The 25,909-nt window shown below is 44.6% G+C and overlaps 2 protein-coding genes across 2 annotated transcripts in view; both read right to left on the bottom strand.

Moving 5' to 3' along the window:
• Positions 1-1,147: 1,147 nt before the first annotated feature.
• Positions 1,148-17,485, bottom strand: LOC131281927 (tyrosine-protein phosphatase non-receptor type 14). The gene is made up of 7 exons (XM_058311293.1): positions 17,360-17,485; positions 6,880-10,325; positions 6,584-6,802; positions 1,872-2,048; positions 1,639-1,798; positions 1,395-1,558; positions 1,148-1,316 (listed from the first exon to the last, which is right to left on the bottom strand). The coding sequence occupies exons 1-7, from the start codon at positions 17,442-17,444 to the stop codon at positions 1,188-1,190; spliced, it is 4,380 nt and encodes a 1,459-aa protein (XP_058167276.1). The 5' UTR covers positions 17,445-17,485; the 3' UTR covers positions 1,148-1,187.
• Positions 17,486-20,396: 2,911 nt separating this feature from the next.
• Positions 20,397-25,909, bottom strand: part of LOC131282443 (dual oxidase maturation factor 1) — a 32,410-nt gene continuing 26,897 nt past the window's right edge. The window contains exons 4-9 of the mRNA XM_058311914.1: positions 22,543-22,897; positions 21,879-22,090; positions 21,735-21,814; positions 21,543-21,664; positions 21,181-21,411; positions 20,397-21,101 (exon numbers count right to left, since the gene is read on the bottom strand). Coding sequence (XP_058167897.1) covers positions 21,059-21,101; positions 21,181-21,411; positions 21,543-21,664; positions 21,735-21,814; positions 21,879-22,090; positions 22,543-22,897 — 1,043 coding nt within the window. The 3' untranslated portion in view covers positions 20,397-21,058. The remainder of the gene's footprint in view (positions 21,102-21,180; positions 21,412-21,542; positions 21,665-21,734; positions 21,815-21,878; positions 22,091-22,542; positions 22,898-25,909) is intronic.

Below are 25,909 nucleotides of genomic sequence, written 5' to 3'. Positions count from 1 at the left end.
AAATATTTAGTAAACCATGAAAGAAATTAACAAGAAATTGCCGTTATAGTATTTTTTCTTTCATCACGAGTTACGGACAGATTAATCCTGAAAAATAGGCATAACACGTTTGCTTCCTTCTTTTATGGGTGCGTTTATTCGTTACAAGTTCCTATGGATTTGTTGTTTTCATTTTAAAATACAACCACGCGGGTGGTGAAGGGAGGGAGGGGGGGGGGGGGGGGTCACAATGCGGACGTACATAAATAAACAGTAAAACGCTAAAAACGGGCCCCTATGCTATCATGCACAGATAAAATACTTTTCCGTCATCAAACTCACCATTCGCACACTTTTGTAATCTACAATATATAGTACGGTTTTTGTTTCTTTATGCTACACTCGTAGAAGTCTCATTAGTTTACAATCGCTTTTACCTAAAACCTTTTTTCCGAACAAAATTTACTCATACTGATACTCATTGATAGCGGCATCACTGTTAACGTCACAGTTTTTTCTCGCAAGCATATGTCCTTATCATTCTATTTTGGCTTAAATCGTAGCAAAGTGGTGGGGTTAGTTACCGTTTAACAAAACAACCAAAAATACTCAAATAATACCGGTACAGGCGACAAAACGTAGGCAAATTTCTCCGTTGCACTTGCTTAACCATAACTACGGCATTACCCTAAGGCCTTAAATAGCAGCCGCGTCACGTTTTGGCGAATTTAAAACGAAACATCAAGTAATACAAACACATACAAAATAGTTAGCCTAAATCTATCTTACTATTGATCGCTAGCTAATAAACACTATCATCTCTGGTCAGTTAATTAGTTTCACTTTCGTAAAGAATTGGTTTGTCGCGCGAATGTGGGCTCCAACCAGCCACCGGCATGCACCTATCAGCTTTTGTCGTCGTCGAGACCCTATAACTTAAGGCACATTTGTTCTATCCTACCTAGCTCAGATATAATGTATTTGTTCCTTGCATCGCTTTTTCCGTTTTTTCCGTTTGTATAATTTATCATTTTCTAATGGAAAATTTTAAAAGATTGCTTTATGCCGTAACGTGATTAGTTTGATTTGTTGCTAAAACGGAGGATGATCCCGAAGGTTTCCGATCCCTCGAAGATATGTTAACTAGCCTTTCAAAATTCCGTAGCACCTTCCACGTATCCACCATAATAATAGCATTCGTCCGTGATTTAGATCAGTCTGTTTTGCTTCAAATAGTGTATTAACAGGGCGTGGATGAACTTGTACTGCGCGAGCGATGGTATGATGTTGTCACGCTGCTGCCGAATTTGTCCAATCAACCGGGGGATGTCGATGTCCTGTAGAAATGTAAACACAACATGGGTTTAATTAAAGCGCTCTTCTCATAGCAAACGAAAGGTTTGAATAATTCGTACCTGATTATGATCGAGCGTGTATAGCAGCAAGTCCGCGACGAGGGTGACTCCCGTACGGCCTCCACCTTCGTTGCAGTGTATTAACACCGGGGGATTGGTATTGTGGGACGGTGGTACTTCCGCGATCGATGCCAAACGAACGGAGTTCAGCTCCTCTAGGAAACCTAACGAGGGGCAGTAGAAATAACGAAACAAGATCGATTAAAAATGCCATTCTACACGCTGTGAGTTGTGTTTCTGTTACCCAAAAAATGTCCAACTTCGCCGGGACAGTTCTGATCGGCCCACTCGGTGTAGGACAGATGCCACACGGACCGGTAGCGGCGACTTTGTGTGTGGTAGACCCGCAGCTTGCTCGTCGTACATCGGTCGGTTTCTTGAGAGAATTCGCGCCACACTTGATACTGTTTGTGGAGGGAAATTAAACCTGTTATCTCCGTCTACTCTTGTGCCGTGCGCTATTTCTCCGTTACATACCTGTCCGTACTCCAGGCACCGTTCACTGGTCTGGGGAATATAGTTGAGCTCTTTGGATAGTTGCACCAGCAGGTAGACGTCCGCTTCCCAAACGCACTGCCAGAAAATGTGCGTCGTCAGCGTGTCGTTGGGACTTTCGGCCACGATGTAGAACCGTTGCTTATTGCCAACCGTACTCTAAAAAGGTAGAATGAAATGGGAGTAATTTTTTGAGAATTTGCATTCCTTTATTTAAATGGATGTTCTTCTAGGCATAACGACCATCTTGGTCATGCCTGCCCGTTAAGAGCTTGCAAGACTGTTTCCCTTTGTGTACGTGGATAGTCAGTCCCCTCTTTCAGGGGGGTCCCATCTCGGTTGGGATTCGAGAACCCACGCCAAAAAGTCTTGAGGGTTTGAAGAGTCAGAAAGCGAAGTTGGGATTTACCGCCCGAGATAACATAATCAGTTCACGCTCTTGCCTCAGTTTGTTGTACGAGCTAATGTGTACCATAAAGTTAAAGGTCACCCAGAAAAACCAGATTTTTCAAAAATATGTTCGCGATTAATTGGCTTAGTGTTGGTGATAATTGTGCACGCGTTATCACTCAGAACACATTATCAGAATTAGATCTTTGTATTTCTTGTCTTTCCGAGCCAAAAGTATCCGCACGATCCTCAGTCGCGTTACATCTTTCGTTCTCAGCCTATGTGTTTAAGTACTTCAAACCAATTTAATCGTCATGACTAATAGTAGATACATATTGGTGCTGTGTTTTGGTGTTGTTTTATCAGCCCGGCTGACGATGGCAATAGGAGGTTTCGAGATGGAGCTTTTAATGACAAAGCTCGATTACTTGCAAGATAAACTGCAAGAGGTGGAACACACTATGAAGACAGCTATGGAGAGTTCGCTGAAGGTGAATCTAAATCCCCAGCACAAGTTAAGTGAAAACACGATGTTAATGGAGAAAAATGTCAACTCTTTGTAGGAAACGGAGCTTCGCCTACAAGAGAAGCTTGAAAAACACGAAAAGAAAATCAACGAAAAGATCGAGAAGATCCAGGCCAAGATGAATGCAATCAACCCGTTTGAACCAAACACGATGGTTTCCGAAGCGGCGACTAAAATACCTGTGTCAAATGTAATGAAGTGGTCCTTCATGAACATGTTCATGCATCAAAGCTTATCTAGTCTACCAATCTTTCAGGAACTCGTAGTTTATGGCTTAGCCTGGGTTAAAGCCTCAAATGGAAATGTTCCTTCCGGAGCAGTAGTAGGTGGACGGACTTCGCTGGGTGAAAATCTTTACATTGGACGTGTTAACCATGATGGCGATCTAATTCCCGGAAAAGTTCATCCGAGTCTCAAAAGGCTATACGTTTCTTTTGGTAAAGAAGAGCACTATTACAATAACTACGAAGTACTTGTCGAAGTTCGACGTGGATTCCGAATGGATTAAGGGCATCAGTGAAAAACAAAACCAGGAAAACGTTCCATGCATCGAAAAGTAGCATATCGGCTATTACTGTAATAAAGCTCAAATAATCATTCTTGCACATATTGTTCGATTTGTTTGAGATGTGTAGTTGTAATCACTTAGACCAGACGTCTTCAAAGTCCGGCCCGCGGGCCAAATCCGCCCGGCCAGCTGATTTTCTCAGGCCCGTAAGAAATGTTCTGTGCTACATACGAAAACCATGCCATTTATCCATGCCAAGTTCATAAAAAAATATAATCTAGGATGAGTAAAACTGTAAACTTGTAGTATTTGTAAATCTAAAAGAGGTCTTTTTCTTCTTGGCGCAATGACCGTGTGGTCATGCCTGCCCGCGCCGTTAAGGGCTTACAACAAGACGTTTCCCATTGTGTACGTGGACAGTCATGACCTATGGTAGGGTCACCCAGAAAGAACAATTTTTTTGCCAAAATTATGTTCAGAATTAATTGGCGCAGTGTTGCTGAAAATCGAGCACGCGTTATCGCTCAGAACACATTATCAGAATTAGTTTGTTGTATTTTTTGCCTTTCCGAGCCAAACGAATCCGCACGATCTTCAGTCGTGTTTCATATTTCGTTCTGACTGTGCGTTAAAGTGCTTTAAATAACAGCAATTTTAGAGTCATGAATAAATGTAGTTGTATACTGGTTTTGAGTTTTAGTGTAGTTTTCTCAGCCCGGCTAACGATGGCGATAGGAGGTTTTGAGATGGAGGTTTTGATGACAAAGCTGGACTTCTTGCAATACAAACTGCAAGAGGTGGAACACACTATGAAGACAGCTATGGAGAGTTCGCTGAAGGTGAATCTATATTCCCAGCAAAAGTTAAGTGAAAACACGTTGATAAAAATATCGACTATTTGTAGGGAACGGAGTATCGTCTACAGCAGAAGCTAACCAAGCACGAAAATAATATGAACAATAAGATCGAGACGATCGAGGCCAAAATGAGTGCAATGGAAGACTCTTTGAAAAAGGTAAGGACTAGTGTTGTGCTTAATGAATCTTTCGATGAGATTCATTCATATGAATCTTCTGCAATGAGTGATTCGATTCACGAACCGAATCTTGAATGAAAGAATCTCCACGATTCATGAACCTCTACGATTCACGATTCTCCTCGATTCTTCGGCGAGGCGTTGATAATGTGACAAAAAAAAAAAAAAGGGGTCCTACCCACTTTTGACTGATGAGTTTGCCTTACTTTGTGTGTCTTCTGATTCATGAATCTTACACAACTTTAGTGCCCTCTCATTTCCTTCACGTTTGTTTTCAAGCTTCAAGCAAAGCCGGGTTTCTTTAATCTTGGAGATTCGTGAATCGTGAATCTCTAACATGGAGATTCATATTCATCGATTCTTTTCAAAGATTCATGAAGATTCGTGAATCTTAATCTGATTCGCACAACACTAGTAAGGACGCATGCGTTGGTGTTACAATCCTGACAATCATACCAGATCAATTTTGTGAAATTAATGTTTGCTTCTTTTGTAGAGTGTGGAGGCATCCGAAGAGAAGACACGGACTAAATTGGAAGAATTTAAGAATCAGTTGATTTCCAGAATTGACAATAAGCAGCTACAAATGACGACTGAAACAAAAACCATCCAGGAAAAAAGCCAAACTGAGCTCAAGCAGCTTGGAGAGAACAAAAAAACTCCTGACATCTTGACACATTCGGTACGAAATATTAGTATTCAAGGAAAACACAACACTAAGTTGCTTAACTTTTTGCATCCAGTGAGTTCATGTCGGCACGCTCTTAGTGTATCGGATAATTACATGATCAAAACTGGGGTGAATAGCGAACCATTCAAAGTATTTTGCGAACAACATAAGTTTGATGGCGGCTGGATTGTGATCCAGCACAGGTTCAACGGTTCAGCCGATTTTTATCGGAACTGGACGGAGTACCGTAACGGATTCGGGAATTTGGATGGCGAATTCTGGCTCGGGCTAGAATACGTGCATCAAATTACCAAAAACCGGCCGCATGAACTGCTGGTGGAGGTGAAAGATTTCTATGGAAACTACGGGTACGCTAAGTATGGAGAGTTTGAGATAGGGAACGAATCGGAGTTGTATGTGTTGAAGAAGTTAGGGACATACTCAGGGACTGCAGGAGATTCGATGAAGAACCACAAGAATCAAAAGTTTAGCACATTCGATCGTGACAATGACGAATCGAATAGCATTAATTGTGCTAAGAAATATCACGGAGCCTGGTGGTACCGTAGCTGTCTCCATTCCAATTTGAACGGGCGTTATAAGAACACAACAGATAATTATAGTGCGATGCTGTGGTACAATTTCAAGAACGACAAGCGTGGTTTGTCTTACTCGCGAATGATGATTCGCAATATCATTAATTAACGCAAACATAAAGCGATTACCTCATCAGTGAAGATGTTCATTACCTGCAGCATCTTTGTTCCCTCTCTCTCTTCTCTTCTACCAAATTAAAGTAATAACAGAAAATTTGATACAAGCACAGCAATTGCTTTTCAATAAAAACAGATCGTTTGATATCCAAATTTTCGTTTTCATTCAAATAGAAAAAAGAACAAAAAAGAAAGAAACAAGGGTGAAATAGATTCAACCAAATAAAACCTTCGACCGTCTTGGTCATGCCTGCCCCTTAAGGGCTTACTAAACTTAAATGGATATGGAAGGGAATTAAAGTTGTTGCCAGTAAGCTTTATCTCGAAAGCGGTTGGTGTTTGCTCGAAGGTATCAAACATTGTAGTAACTCATTTACTTTAGTCACTAAGCCATCTGGTTGTGCCTCATGGTCGTCTACTTTTGTCTCTAGACCAAAACAAGCAAAGGAAACAGGTAATCGTGGTTTACTCGTAGTAATACTTTACGCATAAAAACTAACTTGTGCCGATCATCTTGATTTATTGTTAACCGTTTACCGAGTACTTTTGATTGTCCATTTTAAAATCCACACAGAGGCGGTGAATTCGGAAGTATAAATGTATTTTCTCAGGTGTACATAATGTTTAAATTTTGCGTATGAGTAAGAGGCAAACCCAAGTACGTTAGAGGCGGGAGTGTATGAGCTAGTTCAAACCATAATGGCTTAGAGACAAAAGGTTGATCCGCTACTTCAATCATGGGTGAGGTAAGAGGCAAAGACACCTGGATTCGAGAGTAAAGTAGCAGAAACATATTTTCTTGCAACTCCATCCATGTAAGAAAATATTTTTTGAATTGAAAGAATACCCACCGTTATGTGCGACGCATTGACGTATCCCATCCGGTTATCTCGCGTCGGCGTAAGTCGCACCCGATTATTATCGTACGGCAGGAACGTAGGATCGAAGTTCTTGTTCTTGTTGTCCTCCGCCAGGGCACAGCTGTACGTCGCACTGTCGCTACGTTTCGGGATCCGCTCGAACTCACAGTACAGTTGCGGATCGGCCAGCTTCGATTCTAACAGCGAGCACTACGGACAGAGAGATCAGAAAAACAGGTCAGATTAATTAAATCACCCTCTCTGCTCAAATTGGCACGAGCGCTTACCAATTTCTCCTTGCTTATGTTCGCCGGCAGTGGCTGAAGCCGTGGAAGTCCCGTCGACCATCGGTGCCTCAGCTGCCCGCCGTTTGCACCCTCGTTGAGCGAAGAATTTGCACTACCACCGCTACCCCCACTACCACCCGTACCACCCAGGGCACCACCAACGTCGTTGCCCTTCTTTTTGCGATCCTTCTCTCGACCAAGGGTGGCACTCTTCTGCTTGTCCGACGACTGCTTCGACCGTCCACCCAGGATTTCCCAGATACGGCGCCGTTTCGTTTCCTTCACCGACGAGGTCGACGTCGCCGATACGGTGGTTGAGTTGGCTGGCGACGAAGACGAAGCGTAAGGAGCGGTCATTGCAGAAGCAGCAACGTTTGGTTGATGACGACTGGCTGTGCTGCCTCCAACGCTACCGCCCAGGTTGGTCGATCCGGTGATCGAGCTAATGCCGGAGTCATTGTGCCCGTTTCGAACACTACCTCCCCCCACGGTGCCACCGGCACTTTGGCCGGTTTCGTTCAGCGTGAGGTTGGAATACTGTGACGCTTCGAGCACGTTGTTAGACGAAAGTGACCGATTGATGGGCGTCGGAGGTGAGGGATCCTTGGCCACCGACGACACCGTGGAGGTGCTACTATTGAGTGAATTTTCCACCCCACCCACGGTTAGCTTTGCCGACAGTTTACCTGCACCGCCGTCGCTCTGACCCGGTGCCGAATCGGTCGACGTTCGAGCGGACGGTGAAGGCCCGGGTGGTGGTGCCATATCGACCACTCGCGCCTGTTGTTGCAACTTCTTGTGCTCCCTTACCATTGCCGTCGGGGGACCAGTAACTTCCTGTTGGTTTAACGCGCTAAACGACATCGCCGGTGCGTTGGTGTTCGTTGGCGTTTGTGGCTGTGGAGGGGATGGGGTCGCAGGTATTGGCCGCATCGCTGGCTGCTGCACACCGGGTGCCGATTGCACACTGGCAGTCCGATTCCGTATCTCCCCGAGCATCGTCGCATCACCTTCACTCTTCCACGGTAGGGGCACATTTTCGTAGATCGGTTCGATCGATCCGTTAATGTGTTGCGACGATCGATGCAGATGCTTCGTCGCCAGTCCGAGTGCGTGCCCGTTGGCCGTGTTGTGGTGATAGGACGAAGGACTGTCACTGCCAGAGTTGGTGTTTGCATTCGCACCGCTGCTAATAAGCAGATGTTCGACACCTCCCGGCACGTAGTAGTAAACACTTCCGGCCGGTTGCATACCCGTCGGTTTCGTCGGTTCGATGAAGTTTAGATTCTCGTACGTCCCGTGTGGCAGCATCGTTTGCGAGTGATGGAGCTGTTGCTGCTGGGGATGGTGCTGTGGGTTGTACGCGAACAATTGGCCACTCTGGGAGAGGTGGTGCGCGATCGGGTGTTGCGCGTGGTGTTGCTGCTGGTGCGCATGATGCTGCAGATGGTGCAGATGGGGGTGATGGGCTAGCAGGGGGCGGGACGAAACCAGGTCCGGGCTAGAGCCGGACACCTGTGCACTGCGCAACCCAAGCAGCGCCCGATGGGACGCCAAATCCGGTGTCGAAGTCGAGCTGAGCCGGTTCGCCGGATACGGAGGGGGAGGTTTCGGTAGGCGCATCATTTTAAACCGATGTGTCATACCGTACTCGGACGCATCGGAGTAGTGCGGACCGATGATGTGCGTCGTCGTGTGGTGCGTCACATCCGGGTACGGTTGCTGGTGAACTTGTTGTTGTGGTTGTTGCTGCTGTTGCGATTGCTGCAAATGTTGTCCATAGTATGAAACGTCCGGCTGGCTGCCGGTAATACTGTACTCGAGATGATGAGGTGCCGTCTGCTGGTGCTGCTCCTGCGCGTTGGCCAGCATTTGAGACGCGGAGAGGTGCAGCAAACTCCCGTTCACGAGCCGCACGTCGTTGCTGCTCGAGCGGTACTTCTGCTGTATGGCCGTTTCATAGTCCGGCGCTGGCCGGTACGTCGGCAGAAGCGCCTTCAGCCGATCCCGATCCGGAGTCAGGTTGTTATTGCTCAGGTCCAAGCAGGACGAACTTTGAGCACGATTTATAAGCGACGCGTTCGAACCGGCCGGATGCAAACCCCAGCTGGAACCGAGCCCGGAGCTGGCGTACTCCAATGGCACCGCGTTGTTGTTGTTGGTGGATGAGTTCAGGTTGATGTCCAGCCCGGAGGATGCCTGCTGCAGGGACGACCGGGACGACTGCATGATACTGTTCGCGTTGAGATTGTTGCTGCTTCCACCTCCGGCACCGGTTGCAATCGTCGCATTGCTGGAGGAAAGGTGACCCCCACCGCCTGGTTGCGTGTCCACCATCGCGTTGTTCCACATGTTCGCCGAGTGCGCCGCTAGTTCGTGCGTACTTGGCCAGCTCGTAGTCGACGGTGCCAGCTGGTTTGTGCTTCCCTGGTACGGATGTTGTGATCCTCCGGGTGATGGACTTGGCTGGTGTTGTTGCTGCTGCTGCTGTTGCTGCTGGCCATGCACGTACTGCTGTTCGTTGAGCAGATCGTCCCGACTGTCGTTCAGATTGTCGGCCATATTTTGGAACAGATTGAGGTTCATCTCGCTCGCCTGAATCTGGTTCTGCTCGTAGGTGACGAAGAACCGATGCTGCAGGGCGCACAGCTTCCAGATGTACCGCCCGGTTGCGACGTCCGCCACCGTAAACCCGGCACTCTCCTGCGCCACCGTGCACTCGATGTTGAACGCTCGCTTGTGGTTCACGACGTTCGTGATGTCGCGCCAAGGGTAAAACTTGTTCGTGTCGCTCGCCACGATGATGCCCGACACTGAGATTCCTAGCATTACCTCCAGCCCCGTCTCGTTTTTGGCCGTAAACGTCTCCTGCCCGTACCCGTCCAGCTGCTGGCAGGCCGAGATGTACAAGCTCTCCGCATCGCCCTGCGTGACGTTGTGCAGTTCGTGGGCCTGCTGGATGACCTGCTCGGTCAGCGCCTCGAGCAGATTCGCCCGCACCATCTCGTGCGGAAAGGCGAGCAGCGTCTTCAGGTACTCGACCGTATGCCGATCCTGATGATTGCCGTACTCCGCCTGCCGGCTGTAGTTGGCCAGGATGACGGCCTGCCGCGGATCGCAGCTTATCCGGCCCTCCACCACGTCGTGCTTGAGCTGCAGAAAGTAGTAGTTGCGCGTGCCCTCATCCTGGATCAAACTCACGCCCGACAGCACGTAGTACATGACCCGCAGGTGGAGCACCTTCGAGTTGGCGGAGTACTTCTCCAGCTGCCGGCTAAGTGGCCGCTCCAGATCGACCCAGCGCATCTCATCGTTCGTGCCCTTGACGACGTACCGCAGGCCGAAGAACTCCGGCTGCTGGATCGAGATCCGCTGGCATACATTGTCCAGACACTCCTGGCCGGTGCTCTCCGAGCTGAGCGTGCAATCGATCTTCGTCGAGGAGTCTAAAACGAGTTGGAGAAAGGGAAAGGAAGATAAATATCTAGCGCATAAGAAGAAATAATCTATCCACAAAAACAGTGATGTAACAATATACTTTCGTATGAACCTTAAATCATCCGATCACCTCCCAAGAAGAGAATCATTTCTTATCAATACGACCAACCAACAGAATAAGTAAGAGATTTGAAGCACCTGCGAAATTTGGCGCCAGATGTCCCTTGCACATACTGTTATCTTAACAAGTGAGTGTAATAAGCCTCGTCAAAATGAGGAAGAGAAAAAATAAACGAAGCAATTGACAACATTACGAGCATTGATGGATAAATCAACGTGATCGACAGGATGTCAACGAGGCTATATAATTAAAGTAACACAGTGATAAGAAAATTAAACCGACTGGCAGTTATCAAACATATCTGTTCATAAGCTTTGATGTTTTCTTTTGTGTTCTTTTATTAGAAATGCGTAAATTGAAAACTCTCGACTGCGAGGCGTAATTGAACGTTGCTTGAACGTCTTGGATTGCTGGCGCTTCTTAGGAATCTCGCGAATCGACCTTCCCGTACCGCTGTGCCACAATCGCGACCGAAAAACAAAAGACTCATTGTTGTGACTCGGTTTTATGACACTGCAATGACAAATCCCGCGCGTATCATCCAATTTGTGTGACGCTTCCGAACGCCACAAATACGTGATGATGGCATTCGTCGTCAATGCAACCGCATCGATTAAGCCCACCGACACTGGCTCACGGACCGGAAGACCAACTCGTGTTGTGTTTAGTCTTGCCCGTTCAAGGGCAACACTTTGCCGGCAGCAGCCCTCTTTTGTGATCTTTTCCGATCGGGCGGTTGTAGACTTTAGTCGATGCGCAAGGGTAACAATTAACGAGTGATTGTGCTTAATCGTACCGCGTACGTGCGTCTCGACAATTGCCGGGCCCCGGGGCGGTTTGCGGCAGGGAAAAGGGAACAAGGGAGGGGTTTATCCTCAACGTGGCCACTTTGTCGTGACGAACAACCGAATCACCAAAACGGCCTATCTGTGGAGTGTGCATGACAAAACGTGGCAAGTGAACCTTTTTGGGTCGGTTGATATTATCCGAGGAAGCGTTATAGTTTTGGTATTTTGGAAAATGTCCTATTCACGGAGTGTGTTTGAAAAATACGATAAACATTCAGCTGGTTTGGAACTTATTCTTTTAAAAGTTTACGGTAAGCAAAAACAATTGATAAATCAAATAGGCAAAATTTGAAAGACAAATCGCATAAAGAAAAAGCCATCATTTTGCTGACTTTGGACTATTTCTAGATTATTAACTAATATACCACATAAAAAAAATAAGAAAATCAAAAACATATTTCAGTTTTTCTATAATAAACAACATTTACAAAAAAATGATTATATTGTTTGTGGTATTTCTGAAAACTATTTCTAATATTATTGCTAAGTTATCTAGGTTAGGTAGTTTTCATCGTTTGCTAAAAACATTGATGATGAAATGTAAACTTTCATGTAGCAGTATACATACCAATTGATACCAAAACCTTAAAGGTTTGGAAGAATGCTAAGTTCACTAATTTTCCTTAACAAAAACAGCATTACCCCAAATAGGGCATAGATATTCACGCATTCCCTATGCGCGTAAGTTTATGGTACAGCTCGGGAGTCGATGGCCACGTGCACAGTCCGAGAGGGTGAGTACCGTTCAGTTTTACCGGTACCGAGCCATTCAAACATTCCCCCCCTCTTGGCACCGATCGTTCCCTTTTTTCCTTACCACAGTCACGATGATCTTCAGACCGGGAGAAGAAGTTAGTTGTACTATGTACCGAAAAAGCTGTGCACGGGAAAGATTTCCTTTGCCATCATACCGTTTATCGTGCCGGTTTTGCGTTGATATAAAAACGAGCACAAACACACAGTGTTGGGAGCCGAAAACAGTTCGGCCAAGAAATTAGCCACCCCGCCGGGGCCCTATGGGTAGAGCTTCTTATCATCGCATTCCAGTTCGGGAAAAAGAAAAACATACCAATAAACAGACAAAGAGACCCATACACATATGTGGGACACACAGCGAACCTCCTCTCAAGTCACAATCAGGCGGCAGTGTCAGTTTAGCGGGGGTTGTAAATTTGAATAATCTAAAGACGAGGCATAGGACGTAGGGTTTCGTGGGGGGGCGGAGACGGTTTGGGGCGAGAGCATCTTATTTGTCTTGGGAAGCGGGGAAGGAATGTTGTTTGACGCCCGCGATAAATGCAGCACAGGTTGGGGTTGTAAAATCACCACCACCATGGTATGTTAAATCTCTGTAGCTTTGACTAACGTTTTAATGATATTGACTCTCCGCAGTAAAGGAACGGGGAACCGTACGCACGCACGATCCGGAGGACACTGTAAAGTGAATTGCTCGCGACGGTTTCACGTAGGTTGGATCAACTTACTCAACACGGACACTGTTAACTGGAGCATGCTGACTGGTGGAAGGATGGTGGAATCACACGGCTCACATCAGAACAAGTTCTAAACTTTGCGTGAGTCCGAAGATAGTTCTCGTCCGACTGGATCGTGTAGGAATCCTCGTCGATCCACCTTACACACGGCGATCACGTTTCACGATCGCACTCCGGAGTGTATAACAAACCCGATTCTGGCTGTTCGATTATTGGCGTCGCTGCTCAATCACAATGACATCATCACCGGGCAGACCCGGTACCTTAGGCCGCGTATGGAACGACGATCATTAGCATCTCCACCGGCGACTTGGCTTATACGGCGCGAAGGATATGGCAACCGGGCCCGAGCGCGACTCGGGCTGGTTCCACGTGAGAATTATTCACCCACTTGAACCGGGGCGGGGAAAAAGAAACAAAATTCCTCCCCAACCACTTGCCACTTAACCAGCGCACCACTACCAACGACACCCTCCGCCACGGAATCACTGAGCTGCTGATCGCCGATCCGCGGTTCGGGAAGATGTGGCCACCCACTACACCAAACGGGACTGTGTTTGGATTGCACGTAGATCGTATATGTTATAAAAAGAAGCTAGTCGCGTCCGGTGGCTCGCTGGTCTGCTCGGGACTAACTACGACCTCACGCACATTCACGCTGGCAGCAACCCTCCGCGCAACGGAACGAACGAAGTTTGCCGGGGCGGATTGAGCTTGTGGGCGGCGTCGTCGGTGTCCAGTTGCGGCGGGTAGTGATGAGTTTGATTGAAAAGTTTCCCACCAACATCTTATGTATCATTAAAATAACAGAAATTTCATGGTATTTTTGGAGGTAGCATCTGATTTGCCATAGATTTCATTGCAGATTAACATGAATTGAATAATTTTTAAAAACATAATTGCATTGCATCGAATATTGCAGAAAATTGGGGAAAAAACCTTCCCAAAGCAAAAGCCAAAAGCTTCCTCCTGTAACACAACTGCAGAAAATTACGTTATTGTTTATAGGTGGTTTTTTTTATTTCAAATATTTAATATCAACATATCCAAATAAATATTAAAGAATTATATCATGACATTAATCACCCTATCTAAAAGAACCAAACCTACCATGGTAAGATCATATGATTATCACATCATCAACATTCTCTGATTTATTTAAAAAATTGAAATTGATTTAAAATGAAATTCAAGAAGTTGGAGTTATAAACCTTTCTTGATCTTTGATAAGATACTTCGGAAACATTTTTTTCTATGTCTTGAACTATGTGTTAAAATAGGTACAAAACCGTTCCAGCAACTTTTCAAAGCGTGTAGGTGTATCACCTTCCCGTACCCCTTCCGGGACGCCCCCTCGAACAGCTCATGACTCAGGGCTCGTACACTCATCAATGAGACGGTTCCCTGCCACCACCACACATCACACAGCGATACATTGAGTTTATTTATTTTTTCAACAACTGACTCTAGACGAAGAAAAAGGGACATATTGGGCGGCCGCCGATTTCCAAGGTTTTTCTAAAACGCCCCTACGATACGACGTTTGTCGTCACGCATTCCGTCGCGATTGTCGCCATGGGGCACGCGTAAGTACATGGCCAAGTCAACCGCGATTTGTCTGGACCGGGCAAGAGGCGTGATGGAGGTGCGGCTTTGTATTTCTTATCAGTATCACACCACGAAAGAAGACAATCTTTGAAGGTTGAAGCAAGCAGACAGGAAGGGGGCTGAAGGGCGAGTTTTGAAACCTTTTCTTTACCTTCCTCAAAACACTTTCGTGGGAGGATCTTGCACTTGTACGTTCATGATCTATGATACGCTTAAAGTTTGATCAACCAAGGATAGTATCGGTTATCTTCTGCAAAGGTAAAGTGCATAATGTCTAATTCTATAATGCATTCGTCGGAGAAGAAAAATGAACTAAACCAAGGCCAAGAACCGCCTCTAACAAAGCAATTCCTTGACTTGTGCTCCAAGAATAAACGGGTCAATGGGTCTCCGCCCGTTTGGAATGCGCCATCGCTTATCCTATCGAGGCAGGCCGTTTCGCAGCAGGCGTGTTGGCGGTGCGTTATCAAAGCAGGTTAAAAACACACAACCCTTAAAAAAGCATACACACAGTTACGTGATATGAGCATATGATAACGGCAGATGAATGCCCAAGAAGCGAGGGAAAAGAAAGGTGAAGGAGGTTCAAAACCGGTGGAGAATGTAAATATTTGTACATATTTGCACCGAACTCGCGGCGTACCCTGGTATGTGATGATACCGACCGGTGCCATTGTCAGCCCCGGGAACATTTATCTCGGAGCAGCACGACGTTTTACAAAACGACCGGTGGAGATCAGAGATTTGGGCAAAGATTTGTTTGAGTCCTAGGCTGATTTAGGTGTGGAATTTGATCTTTTGTTTGAAGCTCCACATGCCACGATCAAAATTAGACCAGCACCAGCAGTTTGTCTTGCAATCTTTACTCTTTGATAATTCAGTTTTGGTGTATTTGGATGGTCAGTAGTTGTGTGGATGTTAAACGAAAACATAAGTCGAAGCTCATACTTTAATTTTCAAGTTAAAAATCTGTTAGAGACCTTTGCGTTTGTAAAAAATTGAGCAAAAATAGTATTCCTCAAAATTCAAATCCAATCAAAATTGCTTCAAATTGTAGAGCTTTGAAGCATATAACAAACCTGAATTTTTATTTTGCAAGTTATGTTGTAAAAATAAATATGTTCAAACGAAATGAAATCCATTTGGTGCGTTAGCAATTCCTGTAATTAAATCCAAAGTGAAACTTAAAACAAGATATTACAATGGATTTATTAGTCTTTTTTACCGGACAAGACAAGAATTAATGACGAGAAAATTGATGTCAGACCATCTTAAGCGGTCTGATTGCGTATAGCTATGGATTTACAAAAATGTTAAGGAATAACTCCAAATGATTATTAGTAGTATTATTGGTAAACACACTTTATACTGCAAATTATATTTTGTAACCAATACGCCTGACAGTACAACACCGGAACACCTCACATTATTTGAAAATATTTGTCTCGGTCTCGGCCAGAAAGGGTAAAGGGGTTTCGTTGACAATTTAATGCCGATAGTATCGATTCATGGATTTCGTATCCATCAGCATTCTGACGCCCGGTCAACGGGAAGCCCGAGCCATTTTTCACGCACCAGAGCCAACCGGTTGGAAGGGAGGGTGGGTGCGCGGGTTGACTTGCCAAACAGCAACCAATTTGCGACATTTGCAACAACCGGCCCGAGCCGACCGGTTCTGCCGGCGTGTCCCTTCCGTTCGGGTTTAGCTGGGTTGCGAAAAGCAAACACACGCAGCGCGAAACCACCGACAAAAGCAGAACCAACTCACAGGCGTAACAGAAACAAAAATGCAAATGTTCCATGGTATGCGCATTTTAGCATGAGCACGTCACTGTTATTTGATTGCCAATTTGATCTTTCGCCTCGCGCGATCGTCGTGAGACGTTATTGCTGCGTCCAGATACCGCCGAGTGGCGGTGGGTTTATTCAGGCCAAGAAGCCAGTGTTTGGTGATCACATTTTTGCACGTCGGACACCTCTGCCGACGTGGCGCCACGCGACAGGAATTCGTCATCCGGCGTCGAAGTTTGGCTGGTTCATCTTCACGCGAACGATGATTAATCCGCGGCGTTCCGAAGAACCGTCCCCACCGGCCTAACGGTCGCTGCACTTTTCCCCATCGGAATCACTGGACGGTGACCGACGGCTGAGGGGGAGGGAACGAGACCGTGAGCCAAAGGTAGGTGAACCGAAGCCACCCGTGTACGTCGGGGTTGAAAACGTTGTGGCGTGGTCGGGTTTGGGGCAGGGGAGTAACTAATATTATACAATTACGTCCGCTTGTTATTCGGCGTCGGGGAATGTCACCGGTCGGCCGATGCTTCCGTCCACCGAGAAGCGGGAACGACGCAGGTTCATTTTGGTCACGGACCAGTCGACGGCGTGCGTAGTTGCTGCCCTGCGTGTCGACCGGACGCTTGCATTTGTAAAATAGACAGCATCCAATCCACCTAGTTCTACTGAACAGAGTTACTACACCAAATAATAGCTATAGAAGAAGTTTTCATTTTCTAAAAACCAATATATTTTTGAAGTGATATTTGGTGTAAAAGTAACCGATATTTCCCAATCCATTTGATCCAAATATATCAAATCTTATGTTGATCGTTGCATTGCTGTAACGTTGCATTCAAGGCAACTGCAGCTCAGGTAAGGTAAATTAATTTGTATGTTTTTGAACGACTAGAATGAACCCATTCGACCGTGTCGATCGCTCGGACCAATATTGTAGGAGTTTATTTTACTATTTTAGAATGCAATTCGTTCTTTGGGATGTTTTACAAACTAACCTCGGGGGCGTTTACATTGGGAAAAATAATTAAGTTTTAAACAAAACACCCTGATAAAGTGGGAACTTCATTACGTAGCCGTTTTGGAGGAGTTTTGTGGTCGTGTACCGTTAGCGGTGTTTGGAATTCGTCGCTGTGGGACGACGACGTCCTACCCTTACGGGGAAAGGGAAGCCTACTCACCCAGATGATCGACCGATATGACGAACAGACTCTTGGACATCACATTGTAGTGCCGGGACTTTTTCAGCTTCAGTCCGAACGGCATTTTGAGGGTGTTGGATTTTCACAGCCGTTGGCTGGATGAAGGTTTGAAGGAAGTGTAGTTTTCCCACTTCCCCACTTTTCGCGTTGTTGTTGTTATGTTGTTTTAAGGGTTCTTCCTCTGTCTCCCTCCGGTCAGTGGCCTGATACGCTTATTTCTCACTTTATTTCGTTTAATTTTTCACCACCGAAAACGCCTACGGCTGGCGTTCGAGAGGAATTTGATTCCCGTTGCCCGGGTTTTCTTCGACAACGCCGCACACCGATGAGGCACGCATAGGAATTACGTTCAGCTTTTTCGCCCCGGCGAGCATTTTCACCTTCCGCTTGTGATGGAACTAATGCTTGCGCTTGACATTCGATCGCTTCTCCTCTCATCCGCTGCACAGGTGTGCAGGTGCATACGTTGTCATATCACCGAAATGCAACCGACGGCGAGGGATCACCGATGACCGCTACCGCCGCGCACCCTTTGCTTCCTCTCTCTCACGGGAACACGGGACGACCTTCTTCGTTACGCTGCTAGTAGTTGATTTGCCCACTTTTGACACGACAGCGATTGCACTACTGGCATTGCATTTACACCGCATTTTTGCTGCACTTTCAACATCGACGGCATTTGAGCACGGCGACCACCGCCAAGCGTGGGGGAGCGCGGATAGGTAGGGGAATAATTTTCCAATTCCCGACGTTTGACCAACGCTTTACAGTGACACGCTGGCCATTTGGGGGGAGCACACACACTTTTCTACGAACAACGACGACGACGACGACGACGACGACGATGACGACCGCGACTAGACGGAATGCATTCCACGGTCGGTTTTGTGTGTCAACTGCCCGCTACATTGGGAAATGCAGCAGCCGATCGCGGACATTTTACCTAAAATGTGCTGGTCACTGTAACAGAAAAAAACGCACTTTACGCTTTGCACCCCGAGGGCTTCCTTTGCCAGCCGGACGGACGATTGATTTCTCTAAATTTGATCTAACCAACACACCATCTCCACGTCGTAACTTTCATCTTTTCTTCAGCGAGGATCGCGATCATCGCGGCGATCGGTGGTCAGTTGCGCGGCCAACGGCGACGATAGGCTATGGACGGAATGGCGTACGCGTATTCACGAAACCCATTGAATAAAACACCTCACGGAAGGGGCTAAAACATTGCCGAATACTAGATAACGGTGGTCGTCGGTACGGAACAGTTGCGTCAATGGTTGCGAAGGATGGAAGGACGGATCAAATTGTACACTGAACCGAGCAGCACGACATTCTCGTCGGAAACCAAAATAGAAATGATGCGAGCAAGCGGTGAACTAGTGTTGGCAGAATCGGGATCCGGAAGATTCGAAGATTCGATCCCTAGATGGATTCTAAAGATTCGAATCCCATTTGATGGATTCGGATCAGAATTGATTCGTTATTGTCTCGATTTGACTCGATCCAGATACGAGGTGTCTGTTTCAGTTTACTCGACTCAAACACTGAATGGAATGGATTTTGCCTAGATTAAATGTTTTGCGCGATTTGTAACTTAGGTTCGAAAAAAATGCATGAACCTATTTTAACATAGAATTATTATTCTTTTATTACGGAAAAAGCGAATTATCCGTTGTGATTTGATTGGGATTCAGATTAGGATAAACGATTTCCAGACCGGAACGGTTGATTGTTTATATCGCCTCGCGACTGTTTGATGGAATGGGATTCGGAATTGGGGATTCGATGTACCCACCACTAGAACGAAGCAGCAGCGCATCAACAAGCTTCAAAAACCTTGCTCCAACTTAAAATACTGACTGAAATAGCTAATTTGTTAATAACTTTTTCAATTTCAACAGCAGACTTCTCAAATGAAAGGTCTTTTGAAGGCAAACATCTTGATATAACAAAGATTCTACCTCGAATCTTTCGTAACGAAATAAACATTTGACTGGGACGTTGGTACAGATACCTTGGTTCGAATTTTCAGCTGAAATAACAAATTGGTAATAACTTCATGATCGCTCAACCAATTTGTACATGTGACCCCTTAAATGAATAGTATTTTCAGGACACACAACTTGTGCTACAAAAGATCTTTCCGTCTCATCTAGTTTTTGAGACTGCTAATTGTGTGGAAAAGACAGCACACTACCGGGAACAAGGTTGATAAACCTTGATTAATAAAAAGCTAAAATCTGCTCATTTGTTAATAAGTATTGATTCTTTAAACCGATTTTCACGATTGACACCTTAAATGAAAGGTCTTTTCAAGACGCGCAACTGTGTTGAGGGTAGATTTGACCTGGTGTGTAAAAACCACTTGCCCTACAAGGTTGCTATGTGAATCATTTGTGCTGGTATAATTTTGGTCTAAATTTGAACGACCACCAACGGCTCAGAACTGAAGCTAAAAATTAAAGGATCAATACTTTTTTTTTATGTGGCACAACATCCCCAAGTGGGACAAGGCGTCTCTCCGAAGAGAGTTTTCGGTGACCGAAACACGGTATATTGTAGATCGCTGGTCAGCCGTTCGTAATACCGGATACTTTCAGCTGCATCGCGTAATACCATTCATATATCGCCCCACGCATACCTTCAGTTCCATCGTCTCACATTAGCAAAAACATTCTACACCACAACTATGTAGGAAAACCAAGAAATATAACACCTGAGGCTTCATGAACCCTTTAACCGATTACATGTTAGTACTCCAAACAAAAAAAAATAAAAAACTAAAACTAAACATATTCATGTCCCAGGAGTTTTCGTAGTGGGTACGAATCCCACACTACCCATTCTCATAGGAGACGTTTGCGTACGTTTCAAACACTTGGAAAAAATGTCCTGGTTTGAAAGAAAATCTAGGCATCAAATGGGTAAATTAAACGAGAAGGATTCTCAGGCAAATTTCGTAATAGCACCACTAGCAAGTAAAACAAATGAATAATTCCACCACGGATTCTCAAGTCAAATCTGAACTTTTATTACATTTGTCTCTTGTTGCAGATTTGTTGTCAAGTAACATAGTACAATCTTCCTTAGGACAAACAATAGAAACCCAAAGATTTTTACAATACAATACGTTTACAACTTATATCGGTGCTGTAAGCACGTTCGTTCTGCTCTGCTATGCATACATGAAACTGCTACATTGCTAACACTGGTACAGGAACAATAAATAAGCTTAAAATTGAGATGCCCTCGGCAGGTTGCCTTCGTCAAAACGGTGCCCTTCTGCAAATGTTCGACCATGCTAACGGTTTTACGGCTTCTTTTTGCTTGCTTTTTTGTAAGCTCTCCCTTCTATAGTCCCGTTTCTCAAGCTTAGATTAAAATTCGCTTTCACCTCTTTAATTATCGTCTTTCAAATGAGTCGTCCCTCGAATTTATAGCACTGGGCCCGGCTTACGTCTTATCCGCCGCCGTTCCCACTTGACTTTGCGGGCGCTGCTACTAAAGGAAGTTATGATAAAATGCTTGGCCTGTGGTCAGTTAGTATGTTGGTGTTTTGTAGCTAAACTCTTAAATATCACAAAAGACGTTGATCACGCAAAACGGGACCAGAGCGTCCACCGTTCCTCGGTTGCGTCCGTTCCTGATTCTGGCATGATGGCGCGTTGATGGTTTTCACCAGTTGGAAATTTCCCGCGTACGCTCTAGCGGTGGTTTCCTGTGGGCAAAAGGGAATGGAAAAGGTTTTAGTATCACGGAGATAATCGCATAGGACACCGGGGTGTAGTCTTCCTTACGGTAGCATTCGTGAGAGAGCCACTTTGTGAAGCGACTGGGACATGGCAGCGGCGGACGCGATGCTGGACGTGGAGTCCTGCGAGATCGTACGCTGGATGCCCTGCGGTGGCGTCTGCTGGGCGCGTCGGAACGGATAGCGCCACGGAGATTTAGGGACATCGTGTTGGAAGCCACGGTTCTCGATACCCATCTTATCGGTGTTGGCGTCGCGTGCTTTCGAGGAAAGGCGTCTAAAAAACAAGAAAAATTAAGTACAAATTATCGTGATTTTATTTTTGAGTTATAACCGACTATCTATCCAACTGATTTTTTTAATTGAAATTTTTTAAGCCAGGAGTATGGTTATCGATGTATCCCTTACCGAAGAATGCGCGATCCAAGGCCGGGCGGTTCTTCCAGTCCTTTGCTGTTGCGCTTGCGATAGCGGACGTCATGTGATTCCTCCAGAATAACGTGCCGATCGTACGGTGTGTCATAGTAAACCTGTGGAGATGGTAGCAGATGAGGATGTGATCTTCTCTTCGAACTCTCCCGGTGTCCGTAGTGAACTTACCTCCAGAATCGTCGAAAACCGATGCGGCCAGACAAGATCAATGATGGAAATGACCAGTCCTACCGAGAAGCACAAAACGCCTGGAAAGAGAGGAAGTAAATCAGATGAGAGGGGCCGGAGGTTTCCACGGATGGATTGAGGTACCTGCGATGAGCACGAGATAGAAACACCAGCCGAGATGGAAATCGATCTGGGCACCCTCGATGACGATCATCAGCGGTCGCTTCGGTAGCATCGAGCTGTAACCGATGCTGGCTCCGATCAGCAGGGCTCCGGTCAGGGTCATGGTGTACGCACCGTAGCGAGGCACCGCCACTAGGAGCAGATTCATCAGGAGCCACGAGGCAAACGACGCCCTGAGGGAAGAGGGATCATAGTAATAGACCAAGTTAGGTTTAATTGTTGCAAACAAATATATTAAGCAGCAGAATAGACCAACAACATTATGCTAAAAGTTTCGGAAATTACTGTTCAAAAATTAGGTCTACTTTAATGGTGGAAAATTACGGTTTTAAATACTCATTTTAAGGGTCAAACGGTTTATCTAATACATATTTTAGAATATCTAGCAACACAAAAAAAAAACTTAGATCAAGTAAATGTAAGTGTAACGTTTAAAGATACCGAAAACATTAGGAACATTATTCGAGAAATTTAACGAATTGTGATAAATGATAGAAAAAGCAGTTGAAAGAGAAAAAATCCAAACCTTTTGAATTATAAACAGTGTTTAACAAATCATCAAATTTGAATGTAAAATATGTGAAGCAAAATTGAGTAAAACGTTAACTAAGTTGAAATGCCTTACCACAAGAGGATGCTAGCGTAGTAACCGGCAGCTCGGTATTGGCCACCCCAGGCAAACCCTTCCTGACCCAAGCTAAAATATTCGGCCACCGTCAGAATCGGATAGGGGAGTCCGCGCTGCAGGGCGTCCCGGTACGAGTTGCCCATGTCGTTCGCCTGGTTCCAGCTGAACCGCTCGTTGAAGTCGATGTCCGGCGGCGTCCAGTTGCCGACCGGCAGTGCCGTCAGCGTGATGTTGATGTGCATCAGCCCAATGTGGGCCCCGATCCGGGCCGGAAGCTTTTCCCGCGAGAACGCCCGGTACGGCGCGACGATCGTCGATTGGGCCACATGCCAACCGGAACCGAGACGGCTTACTGCGAGGGAGAGAGAGAGAGAGGGAGTGGGAGGAAACAAACGAAACAAAGAAAAGGAAATGCGGCATCAAAAAAGGAAGATATGAACGGCTTGGAGTGTTTAGCGTAGTCAGCGATTTCTTGCGATTCGAAGCTGATTGTTCCGCTTTGCCGGGTTCCCGCGATGCACGATGGAGCGAAGCCGGGATAAAAATCAAAAATTCATTTTTGGATTTCAGAAAAAAGAGACATGTTTTCTTAAACTACAAGATGAAACTAAGAAATGACCCAAAAACTAGAGCCTCTGCTCTTCCAGGTTCTGAGAAACAGCCCCTCAAAGTCAAGATTTGTGAAAATATTGCATGAAAAATTGAAAAAAATCCATCAACTTTGAAGGTCTGTAACTCCTATAATAATGGTCGGAATCGGATTCCAAGCACAGTTTTGGAAAGGTATATTATCATGCTTAATAATTGTTGACAGTTTGACCAAATTGAAATTGAATGTCAATAAATATTAAGCATTGTTTCGAAAAACTCCCGGAAAATTTTTCAAATTTCTGTTTTTAACCTTATGCCATCGCTAAGGATTGCGAAAGATTGTAATATGATGCATACCCACTTATAGTCTAGAATGATTTGTAACAATAAATGATAGTTTTTTTTGCGCATACGCGCGCATCTTTACGTTATTCTGTACTTTATATGTGAAGCTTATAGTTTATCAGCTACTAGGCGCCTCCATCATGCCATATGCAGCATCATGTGTGGTAAGAAATATGAATTCTCATTCAATGCATTCAAATTTGAAATTCTCATTCAATGAAAAATGTGAAGCAGGGTAGTGATTGAACATCACATAAAAGGGGAAAGACAAGCCAAGTCACTGGCAAAGAATTAAATTTGGTTTGGTTTGCTTTAAATGTATCAGGTCGCTTTTACTTGTTCTACAGCTCACAAATCCATTTTTTTATACCCAAAATTCCTCGGAATAATATACCCTACACTAAAATAATAAATAATAATAAATGTACCCTACACTAACACTTTGTTCTGTTTGTACCCTTACCTGTAAAAGCCGTGAATTTTGGGTAGATATACCTGTCACTCTTTTTCTACCCTAATGGTAAAACGCCGCTAATTGTGTTTTTTTAGTTTTCAAGTAAATAATCTATCTGAGATTGATTTAATAATTTCACGATGGGTTCCTTTATAATCAATGATATCATAAACGTTTTGAAAAACAATGCTTCTTGCAAGGAAAACATTGGGTATGCGTTACAGTTCATTGAAAGTAAAGTAAGCATCAAACCGTGTGATAAATTGAAAGTGACTAATAAGTTGATTATACTGGAAAAAAGTTTCAAGCTAGATTGAAGAAATGTGCTAGAAACTCGAAGAATTTTCAAAAGGATTCGAAAATCTGGTTGAACAAACCATTTGACATTAGTGCCTATACGGAAAACAAAAGTCGTGGACGGCCAAAAAAAGAGTTTAATGATCTCTGCGTGAGGAATAAACGTCGAAGTGTGGCCAAAGAGACAGATATCAACGGCAATCTCGAAAAGGAATTATACTCAGTGAGGTTGTTAGCTTTTAAAGAAAAGCAGTTAAGGCTGATGAGTATGATAGACATGTTTTTGAAAAATCCTTCAAGTGTTATGCCAATGACAACCAAAAGTGATGTTTTAGTATCTGCCGAAGAAGCGTTGGCATGTTTTATAGACAATAGTTTCTCAAAATCCCAGTATAATGATTTGCATAAAGTATCAAAAAAAGTTTTTCCGTCATATTACCAAATCAACAAACTTAAAAAAACCTGCGCACCAAGTGAAGATTTTATTTCTATTAGTGAAACAAAAGCTGAAGTTAATCTACTAGAGTTGGTTAATCAAACTGCGTGTAGAATAATTGAAATACAAAAGGCAGAAATCTTGCGACACCTTTCATCTTCTTTGTGTGATTCACTAAGCGTAGTATTATTGTGCTCGTGGGGCATTGACGGATCTAGTGGACACAGCATTTACAATCAACCGTTTCATGGTTCCGGAGAAAATACTGCATAAGACAGTAATTTATTAGTATCGGCATTAACGCCTATCCGTCTTTCGTTCATCAGTGACGATTCAGATATCATCTGGATAAACTTGATGCCTCAAAGTGTTAGGTTTTGCAGGCCAATTGTGATCGAGTTTGCGAACGAGTCAAAAGAAAAAGTTATACAAACAGTAGACGAAATCAAAAGCCAAATAACCAGGTTAGTTCCTTATACAATTCAGCTAAATGAAACAAGTAGTGTGACGGTAAACTATTAATTTTACATGAGTTTAATTGATGGAAAAATTTTGGCATATTTAACCGACACTCTATCTATGCAAACATGTTGTATATGTGATGCAAAACCAACAGAAATGAACAGTGTAGAGCACTTAGAAAATGGATTTATTCCAAATCATGAGAATTTATCTTATGGAATATCTCCACTGCACTGTTGGATCAGATTTTTCGAATGCTTGCTTCACATTTCGTACAGAATTGAATTTAAAAAACGGAAGGTTACTAAAAATTTTAAAAGCATGTACAATGATCGAAAAAAATTGTATTGGAAAAGATGTACAAGGAATTTGGTGTAAAAGTAGATGAACCAAGGCAAATGGGTGGAAATAGTACGACGGGAAATGTTTGTCGTCGGGCTTTTTCAAACATAGAAAAATTGAGCGATATTTTGCAAATAGAAACAGAACTCATAGAAAGGTTTCGAAATATTTTAATAGCCATCAACTGTTCACAGCCTTTAAATCCAAAAACTATTAGTCTATATTGCAAAGATACATACAAGTTTTACATACATCATTATAATTGGTACAAAATGCCTTCCACTGTCCATAAAGTTCTTGCGCATGTAGGTGAAATCATTGTAAATGCCCCAGCTCCATTGGGATCCTTAGGAGAGGAAGCAGCAGAAGGTAGAAATAAAATATACAGAAGGGATAGAAGAGAACACGCCCGTAAAATGTCACGAGAATTCAATATT

This window comes from Anopheles ziemanni, chromosome 2 (genome assembly GCF_943734765.1).
Source record: "Anopheles ziemanni chromosome 2, idAnoZiCoDA_A2_x.2, whole genome shotgun sequence".
Classification (NCBI taxonomy): Eukaryota; Metazoa; Arthropoda; class Insecta; order Diptera; family Culicidae; genus Anopheles; species Anopheles ziemanni.
This window is presented reverse-complemented; position numbering and strand designations above follow the sequence as displayed.

Excerpts from the sequence above, each read along its gene's own strand:
- LOC131281927 (XM_058311293.1), bottom strand. The coding sequence starts at position 17,444 with ATGCCGTTCGGACTGAAGCTGAAAAAGTCCCGGCACTACAATGTGATG. Across the intron at positions 10,326-17,359 it reads CATATCGGTCGATCATCTGG|ACTCCTCGACGAAGATCGAT; the intron begins GTGAGTAGGCTT and ends AACTCGTTTTAG. Across the intron at positions 6,803-6,879 it reads ACATAAGCAAGGAGAAATTG|TGCTCGCTGTTAGAATCGAA; the intron begins GTAAGCGCTCGT and ends CTCTGTCCGTAG.